Here is a 24306-nt window from a genome sequence, read left to right as displayed (position 1 = left end):
TGCACACATCCAGTAGTCATATGCAGGTTGTAAACATTATTGAGCATTCTCTATCTGAAATCCAAGTCCCACCAAATTCAATGAAGGTTAAAGATACTAAAAAAAACCTTTTGTTTGATAGTTCCCATAGAAGTCTTGTTTTAACAAGACAGACAGAGAAATTCCATGCACATCTACTCAGAAGTAAACCCCACTGAGTGGAGTTTACTCTCAGGTTAAGTGTATATAGGATTGCAGCCCTTGTGTACACTTTTTCTAAAGAAACGACTGTGATCATAGTTTGCATGTTTCTCCTTTTCGGGATACTGCAACTCTTGCTTTTATTGCTAGATGCAATTAACAGACATCGTCCTCTCCTGCTCTATTTGAATGTTATAATCTCTGATCAGTGAGAGCTTCCAGAAATAATGAATGGAGCCACAAGGAAGTCAAGCCCTACCCTTCACCCCGATCACAATGGGGAAATGCGAGGGATCAGTTGAAAAAGCTGGGAAAATCGAATGATGAGATACAAATTACTCTGGGGAGTGTTGACCAAATAAAGGAGGATTTGTTTGTTTGGGCCGAAAAACCCCTTAAAACAGAAACAAATAAGATCAAATGAAACAAACTCAGTTGGGTCTTCTCCATATGACCCCAGAGTTAATGTATTTATTATCACGCTGCAGCTGCAGGTTGCTTTACAGACACATCTCATGCTATAGCCCCCATATGGAGCCAAGAACAAGGAGGGGGAGGGGGGAAACATTTTTAAAATTCAAACAAAGCTATTAAATAAGCTGTACACAAAAGGCTGGCCTTTCCCCCCGAAGAAAGGCATAAAATTATAATAATGAAAGGAGCCAAGCCCTCCACAGACAGGCTAACGCTGCAGTTGTTTTTATTTAAAACCGTAATCCAGCCCACTTTGACCAGATGTTTCCGAAATGGTATTTTGGGTGTGGGTGTGTCTGAGGTTATGCCCTCTAGTCCGAGGAATTGTTGCAAACAGTTGGCACTGTAAGTCCTGATCCTTTGGGGGGATCCTCACAGGTGACCGGAACTGGGAGTACCAGGAGCAAAAACGTAGAAATCAAATAAATCCACAAGGCGGGTTGACGTAAACGGACATCTCTGACCCCCAGAGCACACAGTTCCAAATCTTGCTAAGATGAGAGCCAGGATTCATCTGACCACTTCTGCTCCCAAGGCAAGGGTCACATCCTGCATCTAGTCCCCTGAGGCCTGGGATCCCGGAGGCAGCAGCGTCACACTGGCCTCGATTCCGATATGGGATGACGCACCAACAACTGCTCCAAGCTCACAGAATACAGGCAGCTATGTTCAAAGGAGGTGTTTTTGTCCCCCCCCCCTTTCCAGGCCGCCCAGACTTTCAAGGGTGGGTCCTGGGTTCAAGTCCTCCTCCCAGAAACCTCTGCAAAAGTGGAGTTCCCCAGACTCTCCCAGGCCTGTAAGATCTGCAAGGTGGATCTGGAGAGGGAACGCCAGGCGCAGGCCAGGGCGCCTGGTGGCCCAGCTTTTAACCCAGGGAGCGGGCGTGGGAGGGCAGCTCAGGCGCAGGTTGTCACATGTCCCTGGGCTCCTCCCTTTTGACGGTGGCACACGCGTGTCCGTGTCCCGGCGCGGCGGCGGCGGCCTTGAGGCGCTTGTTCTGGTGCGTCTTGACGTGCTTGGCCAGGTGGTCGCTGCGCATGAAGCGCTTGCCGCACTCGGCGCAGCCGAAGCGCTTCTCGCCGGTGTGAGTCCGCAGGTGCCTCTGCAGCTCGTCGGAGCGCGTGAAGCTCTTGCCGCAGAAGAGCCAGTTGCAGACGAAGGGCCGCTCGCCCGTGTGCCAGCGCAGGTGCGCCTTGAGGTGCGACGTCTTGCCGTACACCTTCCCGCAGCCGGGGATGTGGCACACGTGCTGCTTCTTCTTGCCCGGCTCGGAGGAGGGCGCCCCGTCGGGGCCTCCCCCTCCTCCAGCCGCCGCCGCCTGGCAGTTGGGGCAGCGGCAGCGCCGGCACCTCCTGGCCGTGGCCGCCAGGGGCGCCTTGGGGTGCAGCAGCGCGGCTAGCTGCGTCTGGTACTGCGCCAGCTCCGACGGCGCCAAGACCAGGCCGCGCTGCAGGTTTCCCGCGAAGCGGTGCGCGCAGCCGTCCGCGCCGGGCGCCGCCTGCTGGATGCTCCACCAAGGGATGTCCTCGGGCGCCGGCGAGAGCTGGGGCACGGGCGGCGGGGCCAGTAGGTTGGAGTAGCCCGGGGGCAGGGCCGCTTGGGCGGCGTAGGGCACGTAGGCGGCGGGCGGCGGAGCGCAGCTGGACGACAGCGCGCCCATGGAGGGCGGCGGCGGCGGCAGCATCTTGACGGGCGAGAACTCGTAGGGGTACGACGGGTCGGCCGGCGGCGTCAGCGGCAGCTCGTGGGCGCTGCCGAAGGGCGGCTGCGGGGTGAGGCCCAGGCTGGGCGGCGGCGGCAGGCCGCCCGGCGAGTGCGCCGGCATGTCGCTGCTCCACGGGTGGAAGATCCTGGACGGAGAGCCCAAGCTGGCCTCGTAGGACACCTGCAGGAAGTCCGACGGCGGGCCCGATGCGCCGGGCTGCCCGATGCGGCTACAGGTGGCGGCCAGTAAAGCCAGCGGCGAGTGCTTGGCCACGTCGGGGGAGGCGCTCGGAGTGCGGTCCTGCGGGAGACACGTCGTTAGTCGCCCGTCGCCCAGCTTCCTGCCCGCCCACCAACAAACGGGCACCGGCCGCCTTCTGGCTCCCCAGCGGCCTCTCCCCCAAAGTTCAGCAGCGGCATCGCTTGCCCAGCACGTGGGCGGGGAAGTTTCCCAGGAAACTTTAGAGGGGGCGGGCTGCCTCGATCAGCCCCCCTCCAAAGGCTGCGACCCCACTTCCTTTGAAACCCGTACCACCCCGGGGATGCAGCTTCCCGCAGCCAGGAAGCAGACCTCGCCCTTCCCCCGTCCCCTCCAGCTTCGCCCTCCTTGCGAGGCTTGGCTGTAGTCGGAGAGAGAAAACTTTTCCCTCCGATTCCAGGGCAGCCAGTCCCTCGAGCGAGCGCTAGGCGCGTATTCCCAAACCAAGAAGTTTCTTCGCCAACCCAGAAGCCTCTCAACATTTCTACTTCATCAGCATCATAAACCCAAACGGGTTTGGTTAGTAGCCCCTTACAGCTCACTTCCCCAGAAGGGGCGCACAGCGATCCTTCAACTTTGGGGGGTCCCCCATCAAAGGCTTTCCCTCCCTCCCTCCCTCCCTCCCTCCTCTCTGCCTCCTTGCGCCTGGATGTGCAAAAAGATGCGCCCAGTTGTTTTGGTCTTTTTACGCACCCCGTTCTCCTCCCCTCCACCTCCCGGCTCGACGGGGCGACTGACCTGGAGAAACGCTTGCAGAGAGTCGTTCCGAAGGACGGCCACGGCGGCCATGGCTACCGCGTCCGGGGCCAGGCGAGGCCAGGGGGGCGACGCCGCGGCATGGAGTCGCCAGGGGGAAGCCGGAAAGCTGCCCAGTTTCCCTCCTTCTCCCACCCACCCACTTTCAGATTTCCTCGCCTTCTGCACCCCCCTCCACTAGGCAGGCAGCCCCGGCTCAGCGCGATCTCCGCGGACTGTCTGCCTGCGCCAGGATCACCTCCAAGAATTTGATAAGGACTTTGCTGGGCCGCCAGCCAGTCAGAAGGAAGATTTATGGCTTTGAAGTTTGCCGCTACCCAATCATCAAAGAATAGCGGCTCTTTCAGAAGCGAAAGCAAATCCTTTGAATCCACAAAGCTCCTATGGTGTGTTTGTTGGTCTGGATAAAAGAGCTGATTATTAGGGGGGATGGGAAGGGAGGAGATAAAGGCGGGACAATTAATGAAGTAATCACTATGTGGGAAATGTATATACACAAATAATTGGATTTTCTTGATCAAAGGGTCCTTTACCGCCTGGAGACCCCTCTCACTCGACGTGCAAGACATTGCATCTCAACCCCGCCCAACCCCCAGCTTCCCATCCCTCAAAAAAGAAAAGAAAAAGTATATTAAGATTAAGGATTTGTAGCAGAGCCCTAAAAGGGACAATACTTCTTCATAATCTTCAGTTACATCAGCCCCGGGTTTCCCTGTTCGACTACTGTATCTCGTTTGCCAATAGTTTTATTGTCACCAAATGACTTAAAAGTTCACTTATTTGTAAATAACTTTTGAGCGCGTCGGCAACTCGCAGCCCGACAGGAAAGGTTCTTACACTTTGTGGGGCCTGATTTTCTGGAGAATACAAACGAGAACAAGAACAATCAGCAAATATATCATTTTGCGCCCGTTCCTTTGCTCTTCTGGAATCGGGGCTTTGCCAACGCTTTGTTATGCTGCAACCAGCATGATTTCTCCCCTTGTTAAAAACTGGGAGTGCAATACCAAAAGTGTTGGTTTTTTTCTTCTTTCTCTCCCCGCCCCGCACCCCAGTGGTATGAATTTGGTTTAATGAATACCTTGGGGGGGGGGGGGAGAAATTCCTATTTTCTATACAGGTGATGTGGTTTCTAGTGGTCTGCAAGAACTCCAAAATATAAGTTGAGTTCTGAACAGCTCTTAGAGTAGGAAATCCGACCAAACTTTAACAGACCTGTTTCTTATACTACCCTCAACCGAAACACGTTCAGTTACAGCTCCTTATCTTTACCATCTCCTGGGACACCCCGGGGGGGGGGGGACTTGAAACGCAACGCAATTTGAAACGCATTGGAAGCACTGGGTCTTGCGCTTCGTAGGTGGTATGTTAAGGCTGCAAACAGAAGCGCACAAGCTTGCGAACCATTCCCAGCCAAACCCTTCGGAGCCCCTTCTTCCAAACAGTTTCTCAGAACCTGAGCGCGCTTGTCTTTATATTTGCCAAGGAAAGAAGTGATGCTCCAAAGCCTTTTCCAACCTCTCTCTGCAAACGAAGCCCAGAACAAGCAACCTGGTGGTGATTTTGGGCTGCCTTTTCTCTACTCGATCCTGGATCGCTTAAAAACCTGACGCTTCTGATCGGGCGCACAGAGAGAGAGAAGTAGTTTAAAATCACCAATGCTTTTTTGGGGGGGGAGGGGGGGGCTTCAAAAGTTTGGCCGTCGTATGCAATTTCCTGGGCGTCTGCTTGAGAGCTGTTGGGTCTACCCGGCCTCGGGAGATCCCAAGGGAGATCCCTCGACTGGGGAGATCCATCTGATGCTTGGCCACGTGCCAAGGCGGGCTTCCCAGGGCAGGAGGGGTGGGTCGGTGGTGGGGGGTCCGCGTGGCCCTGCGCCTCCCCCTCGAGCTGGCCTTTCTCCCACTTCCCCACAGGTAACCCGATCCCGCCCAGCAGCCGGTTGGATGCCATTGTCTTCGCGTTGCCACTGAAACCTTTTTTTAAAAAAATAAAAAACGCCCCGCACAGAGAGATCTTTATCTGGCCTCCCCGTACAAACACAACCCGTGGCCTCTCCAAAGACTTCCAAAGAGTTTTGCAGGGCCTCCAAACGCATCGGTGCCTTTGAAGGGATTAAAGGGCCGAGCCCCTCTCCCACGGCTCCATATGGAGTCCCGGGGAGAAGGGGAAGCCCCCTCCCTCCCCACCCAGCCACTCCGTCGGGCCTCCGCCTCCCTGACGACGAATGCAGGCACCCACCGCATAGCGGGGGCGGCCACGGCCCATCCTTGCCTGGTGACTTGTAACTGCTTAATCGGAATCGATACTCCGGAGATGCGGGCAGACGTGGGAAGAGGAAAGGGAGAGGTCGATGCTGCCTGCCCTCCTGCGCAGAAAAAGGCCTTTTATCCACAAGCCCAGCAACCAGACAACACAGTATTAGTATTTGAAAAGTTATACGCACTATATCATACCCTCCAACATTTCTCTGGTGAAAATAGGGACAGCCTATTCAATTATACACCACCCATCTGATGTATAAAAACTTCCCTATACAGTGGTATCTTGGGTTACATACGCTTCAGGTTACATACTCCACTAGCCCAGAAATATTACCTTGGGTTAAGAACTTCGCTTCAGGATGAGAACAGAAATCGTGCTCCGGCGCGGCAGCAGCGGGAGGCCCCATTAGCTATAGTGGTGCTTTGGGTTAAGAACAGTTTCAGCTTTAAGAACGGACCTCCAGAATGAATTAAGTTCTTAACCTGAGGTACCACTGTACAAGGTTGCCTTCAGGTGTCTTCTAAAGGTTGTATAGCTACTGATCTCCTTGGTTTTGGGGCCACATTACTCCATAAAGGTAAAGGGGCTCCTGACTGTTAGGTCCAGTCACAGATGACTCTGGGGTTGTGGCGCTCATCTTACTTTACTGGCTGAGGGAGCGAATGTTTGTCTGCAGACAGTTTTTCCAGGTCATGTGTCCAGCATGACTAAGCCGCTTCTGGCGAAACCAGAGCAGCGCACAGAAACACCGTTTACCTTGCCACTGCAGGGGTACCTATTTATCTACTTGCGCTTTGATGTGCTTTTGAACTGCTAGGTTGGCAGGAGCAGAGAGCGAGCAATGGGAGCTCACCCCGTCGCGGGGATTCAAACTGTCAACCTTCCAATCAGCAAGCCCTAGGCTCTGTGGTTTAGACCACAGTGCCACCCGCGTCCCTTCACATAACTCCATACGCTCCACCAATTCTCTGATGAAAATGGGGACGATGAAAAAGTGGGACATTCCAGGGTCAAATCAGAAACTGCAGCAGCTTTCTGTAAATCCATGACTGTCCTTGGAAAATAGGGACACTTGGAGGGTCTGCTATATTATAGAATTGCAGAGTTGGAAGGGACAACGAGGGTCATCTAAATTCAACCCTCTGCAATGCAGGAACCATTTTGACCCAACCTGGGGCTCGAACCCACAACCCTGAAATTAAAGAGCCTCATGCAATGTTTCTGAATGATCATGGAATGAATGGGCGTCCTTCGAACGGCTTCTGGAGAAGTTTTGGCTGCAGGTGTTGCTTGGATGAAACCGGGATTCCATGTTGTAGAAAAGCACAGCTAAAGATGATCTGTTTCATCCAAAGTGAGCATACCAGTTTCAGTGGGATTTACTCCCAAGGAAGTATGGATAAGTTTGCAGTCTTACAGTGCAATTCTATACCTGCCTATTCAGAAATAAAACCCACTGAGGTCAGTGGGACTTAGTACATAGATGTATAGGATAGCCTTGTAAAATAGGATGAATTGGTGTGTATTGGTGTGTGTGTGTGTGTGTGTGTGTGTGTGTGTGTGAAGTGGGTGTCTGGGCTTTGGACCAAATCAAATGAGACAGAATACCTCAGGGTGGCAATCATTTGCTGCCTGTTCAGTTAGTTTTGGAAAATAAGTGCATTCCACTCCTCTTAAATAGGGCCAAAATTAATTGCTTTTTAAAATTATTTTTTAAAGGCCTTAGAAGATCACAGTGCTATATATTTATTTCACAAATTTGTTTTCCGTCTTTGGGAGATACACAGGTACATCAAGGCCAAATATTTGCTCAATATTACACAAAAGCAGGAAAAGAGACGCAGCAGGAATTAAAAAATAATAATAATTAAGAGAACATCAAGTGCGCAGACAAGTAACAGTGCAGTCCTATGCATGTCTACTGCGAAGGAAGTCCCAGTTAAGTGTGGACACCTTTGCGGTCTGAACTTGCGATTGTCTGCATACTTTACTTGACAGTGGAACTCAGTAGGGCTTACTTCCAAGTAGACACACATATAAGATTGTGAGGCAAATGCAAGAGAGGACTGGGAGCAACCTTAACTCCTTGTTCTCCGGTCTAGGATACTCCACAAGTAAACAGCAGCCACAGGTTGAGGGTTTCCAACTTGGCCACAGAGTGGCAAGAAGAGAAAGTTATCTAGAAGCCCATGTTGTCGTGGCCTCAGCCGGGTTGGGATAAGAGGGCAGCAGCAAGGCAAAGCTACTGACCGGTCTCCCTAGAGACAGCAGTAGTAAGAAGGTGATGGGTTTAGGCTTCTTGGCGGTGTTCCCTTCCCTGAAGAGGCATCTCCACCCACTTTCTTCTTCTTTACCCCACAGGGAAAAGGGGACAAAGGCAACCTGGAGAGAAGGAGAGCAAAGAGGTGGTTAATTTTCCCAGGTCACTCAGCAAAGAGAATCTGGAGTACTGCCAGGAAATTCATACGCAGTGCTTCCCCTAAAAGTTCAAACTCTCCAGAGTTGGTTTTTTTAAAAGCAGTAGCTTTTACAGTTTTCTTACATTTATATTCCGTTTTTCTTCTATTGTGGAACCTAAGGCATATGTGGTTCCCAGGCTGACTCTCACCTGGACACTGAGCAGACCTGGACCAACTTACCATATTTTTCGCTCTATAAGATGCACCAGACCACAAGACGCAGCTAGTTTTTGGAGGAGGAAAACAAGAAAAAATATATTCTGAATCTCAAGTGCTGTGAAAGCAGCAATCCCTCTTGCTGTTCTGGCTTGTGTGATAGCTGCACAGCCTGCATTCGCTCCATAAGACACACACACATTTCCCCTTACCTTTTAGGAGGGAAAAAGTGAGTCTTATAGAGCAAAAAATACGGTACGTTTCAGCCAGGTGGAAGCCTCATGCACCTTCAGACTATGCCCTGGGAACAAATAATCCCACCTATTGGGATGTTACAGTAGTGGATTTCCTGCATTGGCAGAAGGTTTCATTTCATTTCACTTTTAATTGGTGTACCACCTTCGTATATTACTATACACAAGGTGGATTGCAAGCTAAAGAGACAACAAAAGATCACACCCTTTATTAACAATCTGATCCCATTCAAAAATAAAATACAATAATAAAAAAACTCTAAAATAAACAACTTATATCAAATAAAGCAATATTCAATAATCCATTAGAATGTAAGAGGATACAATAAAATTAAATATCAGCAAATAATAAACAGTAAGTGTGGGTGAATGTTAAAGAATCCCATCCCCTCCACGATGGAAAATGCAAAATGTGAAAACTTCGCCAAAAGACTTAGACAGAAGGCAAATACCAAGCACTCATGAAGAATTCAACAAGTTAAGCTTTTTCTAGCATGAAAATACAATTACAGTGGAACCTTGTTTTTTGAACAGCTCCATTCCCAAACATTTCAGCTCCCGAATGTCGAAAACCTGGAAGTAAATGTTTCGGTTTTCGAACGTTCCTCGGAACCCGAACGTCCAACGTGGCTTCCAATCTGCAAAAAGCCTAGCTGTCCACCAATCGGAAACTGCCCCTCAGAATTCGAATGTTTTGGAAGTCGAACGTCCTTCTGAAATGTATTACATTCGACTTCTGAGGTTCTATTGTATTGGAACAGCTTCACCTGTTTGTATTCTGTCTGCCATACATTTTATTGCATGTGTGGCCTCTGATTTATTTTGGGGCCCTCCAACTGCAAAAGATGCATATGACACAAAGGAAATACAATTTTTATACAAATCTGTGTTGTCTTTTGCAAGGGGGCCAGAGGCCCCGATCTACATACAGTGTACTGGGCCCAGAAAACCCTGTTTGCACTTCTGCATAACCAAATTCCCAATTACCGCTTGCAACGTTTGCTGGAATATACCCTGAGCATCCAATCTAAAGTATCTAGAGATATGTAGATATGTATAAAGTATCTAGAGATAATATGTATATACTTTGTTAGACTGGTCATGTTGTACGGATGCCTGATTATCGTCTTCCAAAGTGACTACTCTATTCTGAACTTAAAAATGGAAAGCGTAATGCCGGTGGTCACCAAGGACGTTTAAAGACTGTCTCAAGGCAAATCTTTAAAAATGTAGTATAAACACTGACAACTGGGAAACACTGGCCTGTGAGCGCTTCAGTTGGAGAACAGCCTTTACCAAAGGTGTCATGGGCTCTGAAGACACTCAAACTCAGGACGCAATGGAGAAGTGTGCTAAGAGGAAGGCACGCTTGGCAAACCCTCACCGTGATCAACTCCCGCCCATAAACCTATGTCCCCACTGTGGAAGGACGTGTGGATCCAGAACTGGCCTCCACAGTCACTTACAGACTCATTGTTAAAACGGTGTTTGTAGAAGACAATCTTACTCGGCTTCGAGTGATCGCCAAAGAAGAAGACTTTTGCACCGCAATGAATCTTAAAAAAAATAATTTGCAAGGTTGACTAACCTAAAACATAGGTCACAACTAAAAACAAGCTAAAAACTGAAGCTACTCTAAGAGTTGGATGCTTCTGTGTGCTGAATTTGCTGACTGCACAGTTACCCAACTGATTCTGAATGAGTCAAACTTCATTATGAACCTTCAAGAAAACACATGAGGTTGTCTCCAAGTAAGTAATGCCCACTGAAATTAACAGACCTAAGTTGGTCATGTCCATTAATCTCAATGCATCTACTCTGAGTAGTAATAACACAGGCTGCAACCCTTGGAATTGTTAATAAACCACAATATCCTATTATGGGTATGAAGTGATTTGCTCTAGGTGAAACCAAGCTGCTGTTGTGGTGATGTCCTCTTGCTTCATTCACCAGAGGTTCCCTTAAGAGATTGTATTGCAATGCTGTGTTTCATACACCTGTGGGAAGCGGTCAGTGTTGAACCTTTGTTCAGTTCAGGGGCGTTTTCTTGCGAAGCACAGCTGATGTTGGCTAAGGAGCGGAGAGCAGCACAGATTTGCCTGAATGCAAATTAAAGTTAGCATTCTCATTGCCGCATCAAATATTTGCAACGCAGCAAATACACACCTTGTCGACAAACGGAGCGTTTCAGAAGGAATTTGCACGTGGTACATTTTGAAATGAAAACTTCAAGGAAACAAACAACTATCTGACTTTTAACAAGACATCTGAAGGCAGCCCTGGTTAGGGAAGTTTTTAATGTCTGGTGTTTTATTGTATTTTTAATATTTTGTTGGAAGCCGCCCAGAACCTGCCTCACATCTGACTTCCGAAAACTAGTTCACAGTGCTACAGCATTCAACAGCTGGGAATGCCATTGAGAAACCATTCTATATCCATAACGTAGTAGAAAAAACCTTTTATCTATCCTTGCATGTAGCAACAATTGGTACTTTGTCATTTACCATATTTTCCCACCTTGACGGAAATGTGTCAGCGAGGGGCGGGGGGAGCCTTTGGCCATGAATAACAGTAGAGACCCTGCACTGAATAATAATAATAATAATAATAATAATAATAATAATAATAATAATATTTTTTTTAAAATTTATATCCCGCCCTCCCCAGCCGAAGCTGGGCTCAGGGCGGCTAACAACAATAAACAATAAACAATAACAACTGAACTTGAAGCTTGTGCAGAAACAAGCTGTTTCCCTTACATTTTCCTCTCTTTATCACTTGGATTAATGAAGTTACTTTGTCGCTTGTCATAAACTTACCTCCACATTCAGAGCAAGAGCATTCTTATTCTGGGGGGAAAAAAACCCTGTTACTGGCAGAGTAATCTATCATCCATAAATCAGGAGATCTCCAAAGGAACCTCCTGCTTTTAAGCTGTCTCAGCAGAGAAACTAATTTTTAAGATGTTCAGAGCCTTGTTTAAGCAACCCTCTGGCATAAGAACAGAACAAAGCATTAGGCTTAAAGGCTTCCTTCAGATTACTTTATCTCACAATCAGTAGAGATGAGCAAACTTTCCACCTCAGCCTTTTTGCCACATTGCTTACCTCCTAGCAGGAGGGTCTCTTTCGTCTTGTGAGTTTACAGCCATTATTCTGGGCTGGCCACCTTTTACTTCTTGCTCTGTGTTTTTTTTTATGGTCCTCACAAAGGCTCTGATGTCAGCACTCATAAAAATTAGCCGCCTCTTTCCTCCACTGCTCTCTTTGCAGGAGAACTAAGCTGAAAAGAGTCTCATATGTTTCTGACATAAGCTTTGTTTATGTTTGTTATTAACCTACTGCCTACCAGAGAATTCTTGCTTTCCCCCATAGGTTTCTTCTTCCGTTTGCTCTTATGGGAGATAATTATAATTCAGGGGCATCAATCCAAAGGAAGTTGGTTGTCCTTAACTTCCACTGAAATCAGTGAGGTAATCACAACTAACAGGTTCTGTTGATCTCAAAGGAGAGTTACAGTGCAAATTTGCTTTACTGAAATAAATGTTAAACGTACGGGGTTTGCGCTCGTTCCTGATATGCTTCTGGAGCCAATTCAGAGCTCGCTGTATAAAGCTTTGCATGACTCAGAACCTAGATACCTGATGGAGTGCCTCTCCAGGTAGGGTCCTGTCTGCTTGTCGAGTACAGTGGTACCTCAGGTTAAGTATTTAATTCGTTCCGGAGGTCCGTTCTTAACCTGAAACTGTTCTTCACCTGAAGCACCACTTTAGCCAATGGGGCCTCCTGCTGCTGCCGTGCCGCCGGAGCACGATTTCAGTTCTCATCCTGAAGCAAAGTTCTTAACCTGAAGCACTGTTTCTGGGTTAGCAGAGTCTGTAACCTGAAGTGTATGTAACCCGAGGTACCACTGTACTGGAGAAGCCTTCTTTGATGTCTCACATCTGGGGCTGGTGCAACACATTCTGCGTTGATATGAGAATTGGCTCTTTCAGAGGTGACATTCCAACTATGGAATAACCTCCCTTTGGAAGTTCAGCAGAACTGCTATCCACACAGCACCAACTCAGTGTTTATTTCCCCAGGCTTTTAAGTGTTGCGATTTTACGGAGCCATCCACAGCTTTTGTTGGCTTTATGAGTATTGGTTTCATCTGCTCCTCTTGTGACATGTATTGCTTTTGTTGTTTTTATAGGCTTGTAACCCACCCTGGAATCTTGAATGGCAGGGTTTTTATTTTTTAAAAAAGTAATAAAATAAAATAAATCCTATTCCTTTATTGGGAGGAATTGCAAAACAACTAGACTATTGGCAGTCCAGAGAACAGACACTATGGGGCATAACAACAACAACAACAACAACAACAATTATTATTATTATTATTATTATTATTATTTATTATGTCACCCATAAGACTGGGTTACCCCAGCCAATCTGAGAAGCTCCCAACCCCAAATAGTAAAAACACAATACATCAAACACTAAAAACTTCCCTGAAGAGCACAGGCTTCAGATGTCTTTTAAAAAGCACACAGCTGTATATCTGCTTGCCATCAGCTGGGAGGGCATTCCACAGGGCTGGTGTGACTCCTGAGAAGGCCCTCTGCCTGGTTCCTTGTAACCTCACCTCTCTCAAAGGGAGACATCAGAAGGCCCTTGGACCTGGACCTCTGTGTCCGGGCTGGACGATGGGGATGGAGGCACTCCTTTGGGTATACAGGGCTGAAGCAATTTATACATTTATATATTAACAATTATTGTTAATAAGAGAGATGGATGGCTGATCCTTGGATTGCTTTCCAAGAGAGGTCCCTGGGGCTCATGATTCATATAGACCAAAGGTGGCCAACTCCCAAGAGACTGTGATCTACTCACAGAATTAAAAACTGGCAGTGATCTACTGTTGAGCTTTTTTTAGGAAGGGAAGCCCCATTTTGGGGGGGTTCAGGGCAAAGTTGTTGAGCTTTTTTTCAGGAGGAAGAAAGCCCCAATTTTTGGAAATTCAAGCCTCAGGGAACAGACACTCTCCAACAGAGCGCTGGGGGAACAAATAGCCTCACTGAGTAAACTCCATCTTCCGCAGGTCGTGAATCAATGGAGAGCAGTGTGAGGGGGCAGGGCTGGATTCTATTTTACCAACGCTAAGGAAAGGGACCCAGCGATCGACCGCGATCTACCAAAACCTCCTGGGGATCTACCAGTAGATCGTGATCGACCTGTTGGACATCCCTGATATAGACCAAAGCGACACTGAAATTGACTGAACTGGGCCTTCCTGAATTGTGGTTAAATATGCTAAATAACACTGTTGACCATTTTAAAGCATATTTTCTTTCAAATGGGTATATATTTCAAAGGGCTATATATTTTCTTTCAAATGGCTATCACTTCTGTATAGCAAAAGACATGCCTGATGTGTACATACCATCATGTATAATAAGCACATGTGAGTATTTTACTGCTTGGCCATTAAAGGTAAAGGTAAAAGGACCCCTGTCCATTAGGTCCAGTCACAGACGACTCTGGGATTGCGGTGCTCACCTCGCTTTATTGGCCGAGGGAGCCGGCATACAGCTTCTGGGTCATGTGGCCAGCATGACTAAGCCGCTTCTGGCGAACCAGAGCAGCACACGGAAACGCCATTTACCTTCCCTCCGGAGTGGTACCTATTTATCTACTTGCACTTGATGTGCTTTTGAACTGCTAGGTTGGCAGGAGCTAGGACTGAACAACGGGAGCGCACCCTGTTGTGGGGATTCGAACCACCGACCTTCTGATCGGCAAGCCCTAGGCTCTGTGGTTTAGACCACAGCGTCACCCTTAAACGTGGATAAATAGCTAAGTGTGTGTCTGTCATGTGTGCGACAATATATGTACGGTACTCTTTATCCAGGTAGGAAATTTGTCATGTGTGATGTGGTCCAAGGAATGGTTAGAGACCTGTAGTTTGCAAACCTTAGCACACTGCGAGAAATTGCAACTCTGAAAGCTATCGTCCTGATGTAATTCTGATGCTCCCAGGACACTTATCTGCCTAGGTAGCACCATTCATTTCAGTGGAGGTGGAAACAGATTCACACATGCAAAGGACTGCATGCCTCAGAGGTCCAATGTCCATAAGCAGCTGCTGAGCTAAATATAAATAATTCTGGTGGCACCAGCTTTCTTTCATCTCAGTAGCGGGCACATTAAGTGATACCGCTATCTTTTTTTACTAGCTGAAAAATTATAAACACATTTCAGAGTGATCCAAATGTGTCTCAATCTAGGGGTAATTTGTTATAAAATGCAAACCACTTTCTGCAATCTGGGAAAGCCCATGGGGAAAATAATTTATCCCAGCTGAGATCTGTGGTTTGCCACAGGAGAATGAGCTCCAGTAAAGGATACTTCTGTTGCTTCTCTTAAGAAATTCCAACCCTAGACACTAGAGTTATTTACCTACAACAAATGTGCAAGGTTTGGAGAATGTGAGAAAGTATAAATGTGCAGTAAATCAATGTGCAGCTTATATGCAGAAGCTATCTTCCACAGGAGATGCATGGAGTATATTTTTTATACACGTGAACAATATGTTACAAGCTTAAAAAATCTGTCATGAATTGCTGGATAGCAATTATTATTATTATTATTATTATTATTATTATTATTATTATTATTGCATTTCTATCCTCTCCCCTTCCCCATTGTAAAGGTAAAGGACCCCTGGACTGAAGTCTAGTCAAAGGCGACTATGGGGTTGCGTCGCTCATCTCGCTTTCAGGCCAAGGGAGCTGGTGTTTGTCCACAGACAGCTTTCCGGGTCATGTGGCCAGCATGACTAAACCGCTTCTGGCGCAATGGGACACCGTGACAGAAACTAGAGTGCATAGAAACGCTGTTTACCTTCCTGCTGCAGCGGTACCTATTTATCTACTTGGACTGGTGTGCTTTTGAACTGCTAGGTTGGCAGGAACTGGCACAGAGCAATGGGAGCTCACTTGTGGGGATTCGAACCGCCGACCTTCCAATCGGCAAGCCCAAGAGGCTCAGTGGTTTAGACCACAGGGCCACCTGCGTCCCTTTGCCCTCTCTTTAAAGCAGCCCTCTCCCACGAAACTACAGGGGAAACCCCAAAATTTCACAAGGGAAGTAGGAGCAGGCTTGGGGAAGCGTTGTGCTTTGTAGGAGTCCTAAAAATATCTGCAAAAGGGAGAATCCTCTCTGAGCAGCCTAATGTGGACTGAGCATGCTCAGTGCCCAAAGAATGCTATCTCACTGATAGGATAACTGGCACAAGGGAACAGGACAGAATATTCTGAAAGACGGAATGGTGGACAAGTAGAGCCCTCTGCACTATAACAAATTATCGCAGGCCCCACTAGGGTTTTTCCATTACATATCCCATTTTCTATTACTATTTCTTACACATTTAACCTTTATCAGCCTGTTTATCGGCTTTCAACGGATTAACTAAATGCTTAACAGTGTTACACTAGTATACACTAGTGGCCAAAATTGTGGAAACCTTTTGGGAAAAGGGTATTTCCGAGGTTTGATGGCTCATAACACCACTTTGTTTTGCAGTAATACCATAAAATTATATATCAACGGAAAGGTAATTTAATGAAGAATGGAATGAAACAAAGTTTGCTCAATTATCTGTATTTTATCAAAAGTTATAGCCAAAGAGCCGTAAAAAGGAAGCACAACTACAACTTTGCTAGGGAGGTGTGCGTGTTGCATGCCAAAGGTTGCGGGTTCAATCCCTGCTACTGACAATCAAATAACTGGGTAATGAGTGCCAGAGACTCCTGCCCAAAAATGGAGGGCCACCCAGGGTAGATAGATAATACTGGGGTAATGGTGGTTGAACTAGTTAATATGCCAAAACAGAATGCTATGCCAGAATTCAGGATTGCTTATCACCAAGGTGGATGCAACACTCGTCAGGTGTAAAATCCATATTACAATCCTTGAACGTCTATGCTTCTGTTCTGTAAGAATAAATGGATTTCTGGCTTCCCCTGGAAAGGCACATAGCCATAGCAGCCACCATTAACTCATCACCCTGTCCATTTGTGGCTGGCCATCGTGAGAATATGTTACAGCTAGCCTGATCAAAGGGACGCAGGTGGCGCCGTGGTCTAAACCACTGAGCCTAGTGCTTGCCGATCAGAAGGTCGGTGGTTCGAATCCCCACGATGGGGTGAGCTCCCGTTGCTCAGTCCCTGCTCCTGCCAACCTAGCAGTTCAAAAGCACATCAAAGTTCAAGTAGATAAATAGGTATCGCTCCGGCAGGAAGGTAAACAGCGTTTCCGTGCGCTGCTCTGGTTTGCCAGAAACAGCTTAGTCATGCTGGCCACATGACCCAGAAGCTGTACGCCGGCTCCCTCGGCCAATAAAGCAAGATGAGCGCCGCAACCCCAGAGTTGGTCACGACTGGACCTAATGGTCAGGGGTCCCTTTACCTTTTTAGCCTGATCAAGCAGCCTTTTCTTTATGTTCTGATTCTCCTGGCTGCAAGGTAACAGCACCATTTACATTTCGATTAAAGCCCTCAATTTTAATTTGGAAGGAAACAGTCTGATGATGGACGATTTCATGCGCCCAGCCATAAAAATACAGCTTGACGTTGTAGCACATGATGCAAACCGTTGCAGCAATCGTTGCTTTTACTAGCCTAGACTAATGCGAAGTAACCAACGTAGTTCCTGGATTGCTACAGAAGTGGTCAGGGAACTGGGCAAACGAGACTTGCAAGTTTGCTTCTGTAGCAAGTTTAACAGTTAGGCGCTCGGCAAATATTGCGGGGGGAGGGATATGTGCTGCACTGCACCCCTAACTTGAAAAGGAGTTTAGCTGCCTTGCTGCTGCAGTTTATTAAGGGCAAACAATCTAGGGCTTGTAATAGGCCTGTAGGCAGAACAAAGCCCTTGTCAAATGAAAGGGGTGGCTGCTCAGCTGGGGAGCATGTAAATGTGCAAAAAGAACCGTTCCCTTCAAAGACACCAGACATGCTTTTTAAATAAAACATCTCTCACATAATTGAGACTTGCCACTTAAACTGTTGCATTAAGAATATTAATTAAAAAAAAAAAAAGACACACAGAACCTCCCTGAAATGTTATTGATGAAAAAGCATATGGAAGGCTATCTCACTAGTGTCATCACTGGAAGTAAAGAGGTCATGAGTCAAAACTCTCAGTAGCATCCGCGTTTTCATAAAGGCAAGGTCAGCGGCGTTTCAGATGATTGAGTCCCATGAGTTCAATGAAGGATCCATTTTTCTCAGTTGGTTGCCTGAACCTTAAAGGAAGTTCGGTCTTATGGATAAAAATAGGTCATTTTTTGACTATTATTTTGTCACATGCTCATGCCTTAGCTACCAGCTCAATTTTTCATTCCACAGTTCATTTAAGATTTCTAATTAGGCACCTCCTTTGCAAAGGCTGAAATTGAAATGACATATAAAGATAACAGTGTAATAAGTGTTTGCATACTGGGCCTTTATTTATCAGTGGAAAATAGACATTTGGAGTTGGGGGTGGGGAACCTTGATAAGCAGGGCAACATCCTCCATTAGATTCTTTCCCCCTTTGCAGTTCTTTATTTTCAATTTTTTGTTGTTGTTAAAGGTTGACTTTAATACTTGGCAAAGACAACTGGGACAGATTTCTTGATTTTTTCCTCCCTCTCCCCTCTAGCCTAAAACCTCTCTGCCCCCTACTTCCCAAACTGCTACCACCAGAGAGTTTATTAAATGGCTGAAAAGGACAGCTGGCCGCGCCATCTGCTAAACTGCTTTTCAGGGGCCAAATGGAACAGGTTACACCTTCAGCCAGTGCCAAGTTCCCCCAATACCGTTTCTGCCTCTCTCTTTCCTCGCTCCCCACCGCAACAGCTCCTTCTGATAGCCTGTGGTAGCCTAATCTGAATTTCACGCTCTGGTTTTGCTCTCACTAATGTGTGAGCTTCTTATGTGTGCTTCTCGTACAGTTGCCGATATTACTTTTCAGTAACAAAAGCTATCCTTCTCCTTTCACAGCCGGGCTCATTTGCAATCAAGAGAATCCTGGGCTATTGGCTTTTCCTTTGGCAGATTCTGTATCATAAAGGAAACCCACAGAGAACTAATATCAGACTTAAAATTGGGGGGGAGGCCCAGAGGAGGCCAGGAGCGATATTAGTGGTTTTGCCAATGACTTTTCTATAAATGCTAATAGAGGTAATTCAGATGGACCAACAAAGGCAGCGTCTGATGCGCTGCAGGTGTGAGAGGCTTGAAACAAAAGGGATGCTAACCCTAATGGTATTTCTGGTCATTAACAATTCTTTGATGTTCACACTCAAGGCTCCCTTTTATCTGGAAAGGGTGGGATTCTCCCACCCCCTTTAGTTAGCATGCAGCACAACCGAATCCTGCTCTTCTTTCTAGCCTTTAAAGTCCTCTGCAAAATGTTTATGCTAAGTTAGTTTCCGCAGCCCCCTTTTCTTCTTCTTCTTCTTCTGTGCAACGATTTACAACCAAGTAAAATGGGAGAAAGCGTGCAAAGGTTATTATTAAAACATCAGTAAGTTCTAATCATTAAGCCAGAGGATCAGATCGATAAAAAGGAGCACTTAATGTTACTTTAATAAGGGTCAGTTTCTTGCACCAGGTTTTGGGGATGCACTTACCAGTGACCACAGTGGTGACCCTAAAACAGCAGCTCTGAGGAGGTGCATAGCATGTTTTCCTAGCTCTCCTTGAGGAAAACTATAGTGGTACCTCGGGTTATAGACACTTCAGGTTACAGACTCCACTAACCCAGAAATAGTACCTCGGGTTAAGAACTTTGCTTCAGGATGAGAACAGAAATCATGTGGCGACGGCGCGGCAGCAGTGGGAGGCCCCATTAGCTAAAGTGGTGCTTCAGGTTAAGAACAGTTTCAGGTTAAGAACGGACCACCGGAACGAATTAAGTACTTAACCCGAGGTACCACTGTAATTGCAAGTGGGTTTCACACGTTTTAGATTGATACGCTCCTGTATTGCAAGGAGCTCGTAATGGAATCGGCTTAAGAATGCTTCACTGACCTGTTGGTGCTGACCTTTAAAGTCCTAAATGGCCTCGGTCCTGTATACTTGAAGGAGCGTCTCCACCCCCATCGTTTAGCCCAGACACTGAGATCCAGCGCCGAGGGCCTTCTGGCGGTTACCTCACTGTGAGAAGTGAGGTTACAGGTTACAGGGAACCAGACAGAGGGCCTTCTCGGTAGTGGCACCCACCCTGTGGAACACCCTCCCTTCAGATGTGAAGGAAATAAGCAGCTATCCTATCTTTAAAAGACATCTGAAGGCAGCCCTGTTCAGGGAAGTTTTTAATATTTAACGCTGTACTGTTTTTAACACTTGATTGGGAGCTGCCCAGAGTGGCTGGGGAAACTCAGCTAGATGGGCGGGGTATAAATAAATAAATAAATAAATAATAATAATAATAATAATAATAATTATTATTATTATTATTTTATTATAGCAAATGGACTTTTACTGCAATCTGCTTCTGATGCAGATTGAACAGCGACGGGGAATCTCCAGCCACAGGCTCAACCAGGCTTTCAAGGGTCCCGATTTGGCCTGTAATGCTGTTCTCCCCATCCCACACCCACCTGTGGGGCAGGTAAAGTGGGTCTGCAAGTGCTGCCAAACCTGTGTGGTTTGTTTCCTAGATTAGAGAAATCCAAATGGAGAAGTCTAGAGACTAGACTTTGAGCACAATTCAAAGTGTTGGTGCTGACCTTTAAAGCCCTCAATGGCCTCGGCCCAGTGTACCCGAAGGAGCGTCTCCATTCCTATCATTCTGCCCGGACACTGAGGTCCAGCTCCAAGGGCCTTCTGGCGGTTCCCTCTCTGTAAGAAGTGAAGTTACAGGGAACTAGGCAGAGGGCCTTTTTGGTAGTGGCGCCCGCCCTATGGAATGCCCTCCCATCAGAAGTCAAGGAAATAAACAACTACAGTGGTACCTCGGGTTACATATGCTTCAGGTTACATACGCTTCAGGTTACAGCCTCTGCTAACTCAGAAATATTACCTTGGGTTAAGAACTTTGCTTCAGGATGAGAACAGAAATCATGCTCCTGCGGTGCGGCGGCAGCAGGAGGCCCCATTAGCTAAAGTGGTGCTTCAGGTTAAGAACAGTTTCAGGTTAAGAACAGACCTCCGGAACGAATTAAGTACTTAACCCGAGGTACCACTGTATCTGACTTTTAGAAGACATCTGAAGGATGCCCTGTTTAGGGAAGTTTTTAATGTCTGATGTTTTATTGGTTTATTATCATCACCACCATCATCATCATTATTATCATTAATTCTGTTGTGAGCTGCCCAGAGTGGCGGGGGAAACCGAGCCAGATTCGCGGGGTGTAAATAATAACATTATTATTATAGGATCTAGGTGGCATTTCTCCATGTCCATCTGACAACCAAATATTGGAGTGACTTTACCTACCCAGGCTGGTTATTGGCTCTCCTGAACAGGAAGGGCTATAAAGATTTCATGTTCAGAGCTTTGCCTGGGTAATGATAGTGTCTCCTTCCTTGTTCCCTGGTTCTGAATTTCTGGCTCGATTCCCTCAATACCAATCTTGACTTGTCCCCTGGCCTTGACAGTTGCACAGTTCTGACATTTCTGCTACACAGGACCAGCCGGGTGCTTGGAGAGATTCACTTGCAAACTTGTACTTAAACAGTTTACCTTTTGTGTTATAGCAAGGTAGCTACTTTCTTGACAGAAATACATTGCCTTTCCCCCTTTGTTTTTCCTTTCTTCTGGAACCAAAGTAATATAATGTATTGTGAAACTTGGTTTGACAAGTATCCAATAAAGAGATTTGGGAAGTGGGAAATAAAATAAAAACCCCTTGTACTAAAATATTTCTCTGTCCCTTTCCTGAGTGGCGGAAGACCAGAGCGGTGCTCTTCTTCACAAGAAGAACAACAAGGTCTTTGGGGAAAACAATCCATTTATTTCTAAACGATAGGCTGAGAAGGAATGATAAGGAATTGGCAGTCGGAATTTGCAGTGCCAGTCCCAACCACAGGGATCAAAACGCCTCTGAGGCTGCTTTTCTCTAGCTGTTTGCCAGCAACTAGTAGTAGTACAAAATTACTCAAATTCAGTGCCTCCACCCTTAAACTTCCACAGAGTGTGGCTTTCAGGAAAATTCAATCCAGTCTCCCAGTCGAAAGCAGGAAGACAGCAAACCACCTTTAACTGAATTGCATCAAGCAGCTTTCATTGATACCAATGAACCAAATGGAAATGGAATTCCTCTAGTGTACAGGACAATTCATGTCACTAGTCCATACTGGGTGCTGCCAGTGACTCTAAACAGAAAGCATACATTGTATAGGCCAGGGGTCAGCAACCTTTTTCAGCTGTGGGCCGGTCCACCGTCCCTCAGACCATGTGGGAGGCTGGACTATATTTTGAAAAAAAATAATGAATGAATTCCTATGCCCCACAAATAACCCAGAGATGCATTTTAAATAAAAGCACACATTCTACTCATGTAAAAACACCAGGCAGGCCCCACAAATAACCCAGAGATGCATTTTAAATAGAAGGACACATTCTACTCATGTAAAAACACGCTGATTCCAGGACCATCCGAGGGCCAGATTGAGAAGGCAATTGGGCCGCATCCGGCCCCTGGGCCTTAGGTTGCCTACCCCTGGTCTAGGGTACCGTGGGTGCTTGGACACCCACAAGAATATAATGCCGGGGGCCGGGCACCCACAAAGTTAGCAGGCGGCAGCAGCACTGCCCCCAAGTGAGAGGCAGCCAGCCAACCTCTGCGGTGCTGCCCCTGAGAGAGAAGCAGTTGAGCTCTGTCCTCTGCTGCCATGGAGCAAGGCACCCTTTTTCAGGGGGAGGGGGTCCTCAAATGCAGAGTTTGAGCCCCTCCCCATGGATAAAGGTAACTCACTGGCTGTGGAGAGGAGGAGGAAGAGGAGCTGCTACCACTACCAGCTTCTGCAACGTGGATGTGCGAAATAATAATAATAATAATAATAATAATAATATTTGTACCCCCGCCCATCTGGCTGGGTTTCCCCAGCCACTCTGGGTGGCTTCCAACAAAGATTAAAAATACATTAAAATGTCACACATTAAAAACTTCCCTGAACAGGGCTGACTTCAGATGTCTTCTAAAAGTCAGATAGTTGTTTATTTCCTTGACATCTGATGGGAGGGTGTTCCACAGGGTGGGCGCCACTACCAAGAAGGCCCTCCACCTGGTTCCCTGTAGCTTTGCTTCTTGACTTGCAGGAGGAGGAGGAGGAAGGGAAGACAGCATGTGGAAGGAGCATAGTTGTCAACTGTCCCTTATTTGGCAGGAAACTCCCTTATCCCAGCGCCGTGTCCCGCTGCTGTCCCTTATTGATGATGTCCCTTAAATTTCCCGGCTTTCAATGGAAGCAGCTCCTCTCCCTCCCTCCCTGCCGGTTAGGGAGGAGGGAGGCTCCAACTGTGTTGCTTGGCTGCATTGCTCACCCAATAAGGAGTGTAAGAACGACTGGGGGGTGGAGGTTGCATGCCTTGTGCCTATCAAATTGGCCGTGTTGCCTGGGGACTCGCCTTTGCTCAGTGCTTCCCAGCGGAGAGGTGATTGATGGTGGTTTTCCTTGAGGCTTCGTTTGGCTGCTGGCTGGGCTTTCTGCCTTTGGCTCGGAGGGGCTCAGAAGTTGAACATACCTGTGCCCGGAAAATCCCTTATTTTGGCTGCTGATCCCTTATTTTCGAGGCTGCTGGTCCCTTATTTTCAAATCTGTAAGTTGACAGCTATGGGAAGGAGAGAGGTAGCCAGGAAGGCAGACAGACAGAATGCTGGAGGAGGAAGAAGAGGATGAGGGGAGGCTGAGCCGAGCAGACCTGACCCTGATGGCAGTGGCTGAAGTGTGAAAGGAGACGGAAAGCAAACATTTGGAGTTTTCTGGTCCATGGTCTCTCCTGGCTTCAGAGGCCCTGATACAGCTCCTTGCCAAGGGCACAAGGGAGCCTAGTTAGGCCTCAACACAGCCCCACCAATTCAATTTTTCCATCACTCATTAAAGCTGGCGCCTTCCCATTATATCAGTGAAAGCATACCACCCTTATTTTCCTAGCCCACCATCAGGAACTGCCTATCAGGGCTAAAATCAGGAACCTGTAGTGGTAAGAGTTACAGGCTACTGTTCCCTGGGATGTGACGTGTTCTTGGGCTCCTGTCCATTTAAGCTGCCCACTGTTTCCCCCATACCAAGGGGTCAGGAGAACAAGGCAATGCACACCACTGCCGGTTGCACAGTTTGGCTGAAAGGCGACACATAGCGACCTGAGAGTCCACATGAAGGGCACCCAACAACAGACCATATAATTTATTTTCCCGAGGTGCTGCAAAGTCTTGGCTCCGATCTAACTATTTCCAATTTCACGTCATAAAAATCAAGCGATTTGGTAATAGGCTCTACCGCTTAGGCTTTTTGAAAATGTGTGCGTGTTTCTCCTCTAGGGAAACAAAAGCCACATGTTCTATCACAAAATACCGTTTGACAAAAAGCACACATTCAGCATTTTGAACGGAGGCTATACTAGATTCCTCCACTGTGCTAATTATTCCTCGCCTTGTGAATCTACTCCAGTTTTCAGAGTTCGGCTGTGTCTCAGAATGCCTCCTCCAATGCTGCGTCATGTTTTGTTTATGAGGCAAACGCTGCAAGAGTCACCCTAACTCATGCCGTGCACAGGAACGGAGGAAGCTGCTTCGTACAGAGTCAGGCCCTTGGTCCATCCAG

General features: G+C 47.1%; 2 protein-coding genes and 1 long non-coding RNA gene across 3 annotated transcripts in view; 1 reads left to right on the top strand and 2 right to left on the bottom strand.

Annotated features, from left to right (window-relative positions):
• Positions 1–611: 611 nt before the first annotated feature.
• Positions 612–3594, bottom strand: SP5 (Sp5 transcription factor). The gene is made up of 2 exons (XM_083442492.1): positions 3356–3594; positions 612–2659 (listed from the first exon to the last, which is right to left on the bottom strand). Exons 1-2 carry the CDS (start codon positions 3404–3406, stop codon positions 1565–1567), a joined length of 1146 nt encoding a protein of 381 aa, XP_083298618.1. The 5' UTR covers positions 3407–3594; the 3' UTR covers positions 612–1564.
• A 3774-nt stretch (positions 3595–7368) lies between these two features.
• Positions 7369–24306, bottom strand: part of MYO3B (myosin IIIB) — a 288698-nt gene continuing 271760 nt past the window's right edge. The window contains exon 37 of the mRNA XM_083405794.1: positions 7369–8020. The gene's annotated coding sequence lies outside the window, so the exon portion shown is untranslated. The remainder of the gene's footprint in view (positions 8021–24306) is intronic.
• LOC310666787 lies at positions 22876–23302 on the top strand. Its single transcript, XR_014506034.1, has 2 exons — positions 22876–22920; positions 23163–23302. It is a non-coding gene; the product is annotated as an uncharacterized lncRNA (long non-coding RNA).

Source organism: Podarcis tiliguerta (assembly GCF_965153285.1).
Source record: "Podarcis tiliguerta genome assembly, chromosome: 1".
NCBI lineage: Eukaryota > Metazoa > Chordata > Lepidosauria > Squamata > Lacertidae > Podarcis > Podarcis tiliguerta.
This window is presented reverse-complemented; position numbering and strand designations above follow the sequence as displayed.

Excerpts from the sequence above, each read along its gene's own strand:
- SP5 (XM_083442492.1), bottom strand. The coding sequence starts at position 3,406 with ATGGCCGCCGTGGCCGTCCTTCGGAACGACTCTCTGCAAGCGTTTCTC. Across the intron at positions 2,660-3,355 it reads CTCTGCAAGCGTTTCTCCAG|GACCGCACTCCGAGCGCCTC; the intron begins GTCAGTCGCCCC and ends TGTCTCCCGCAG.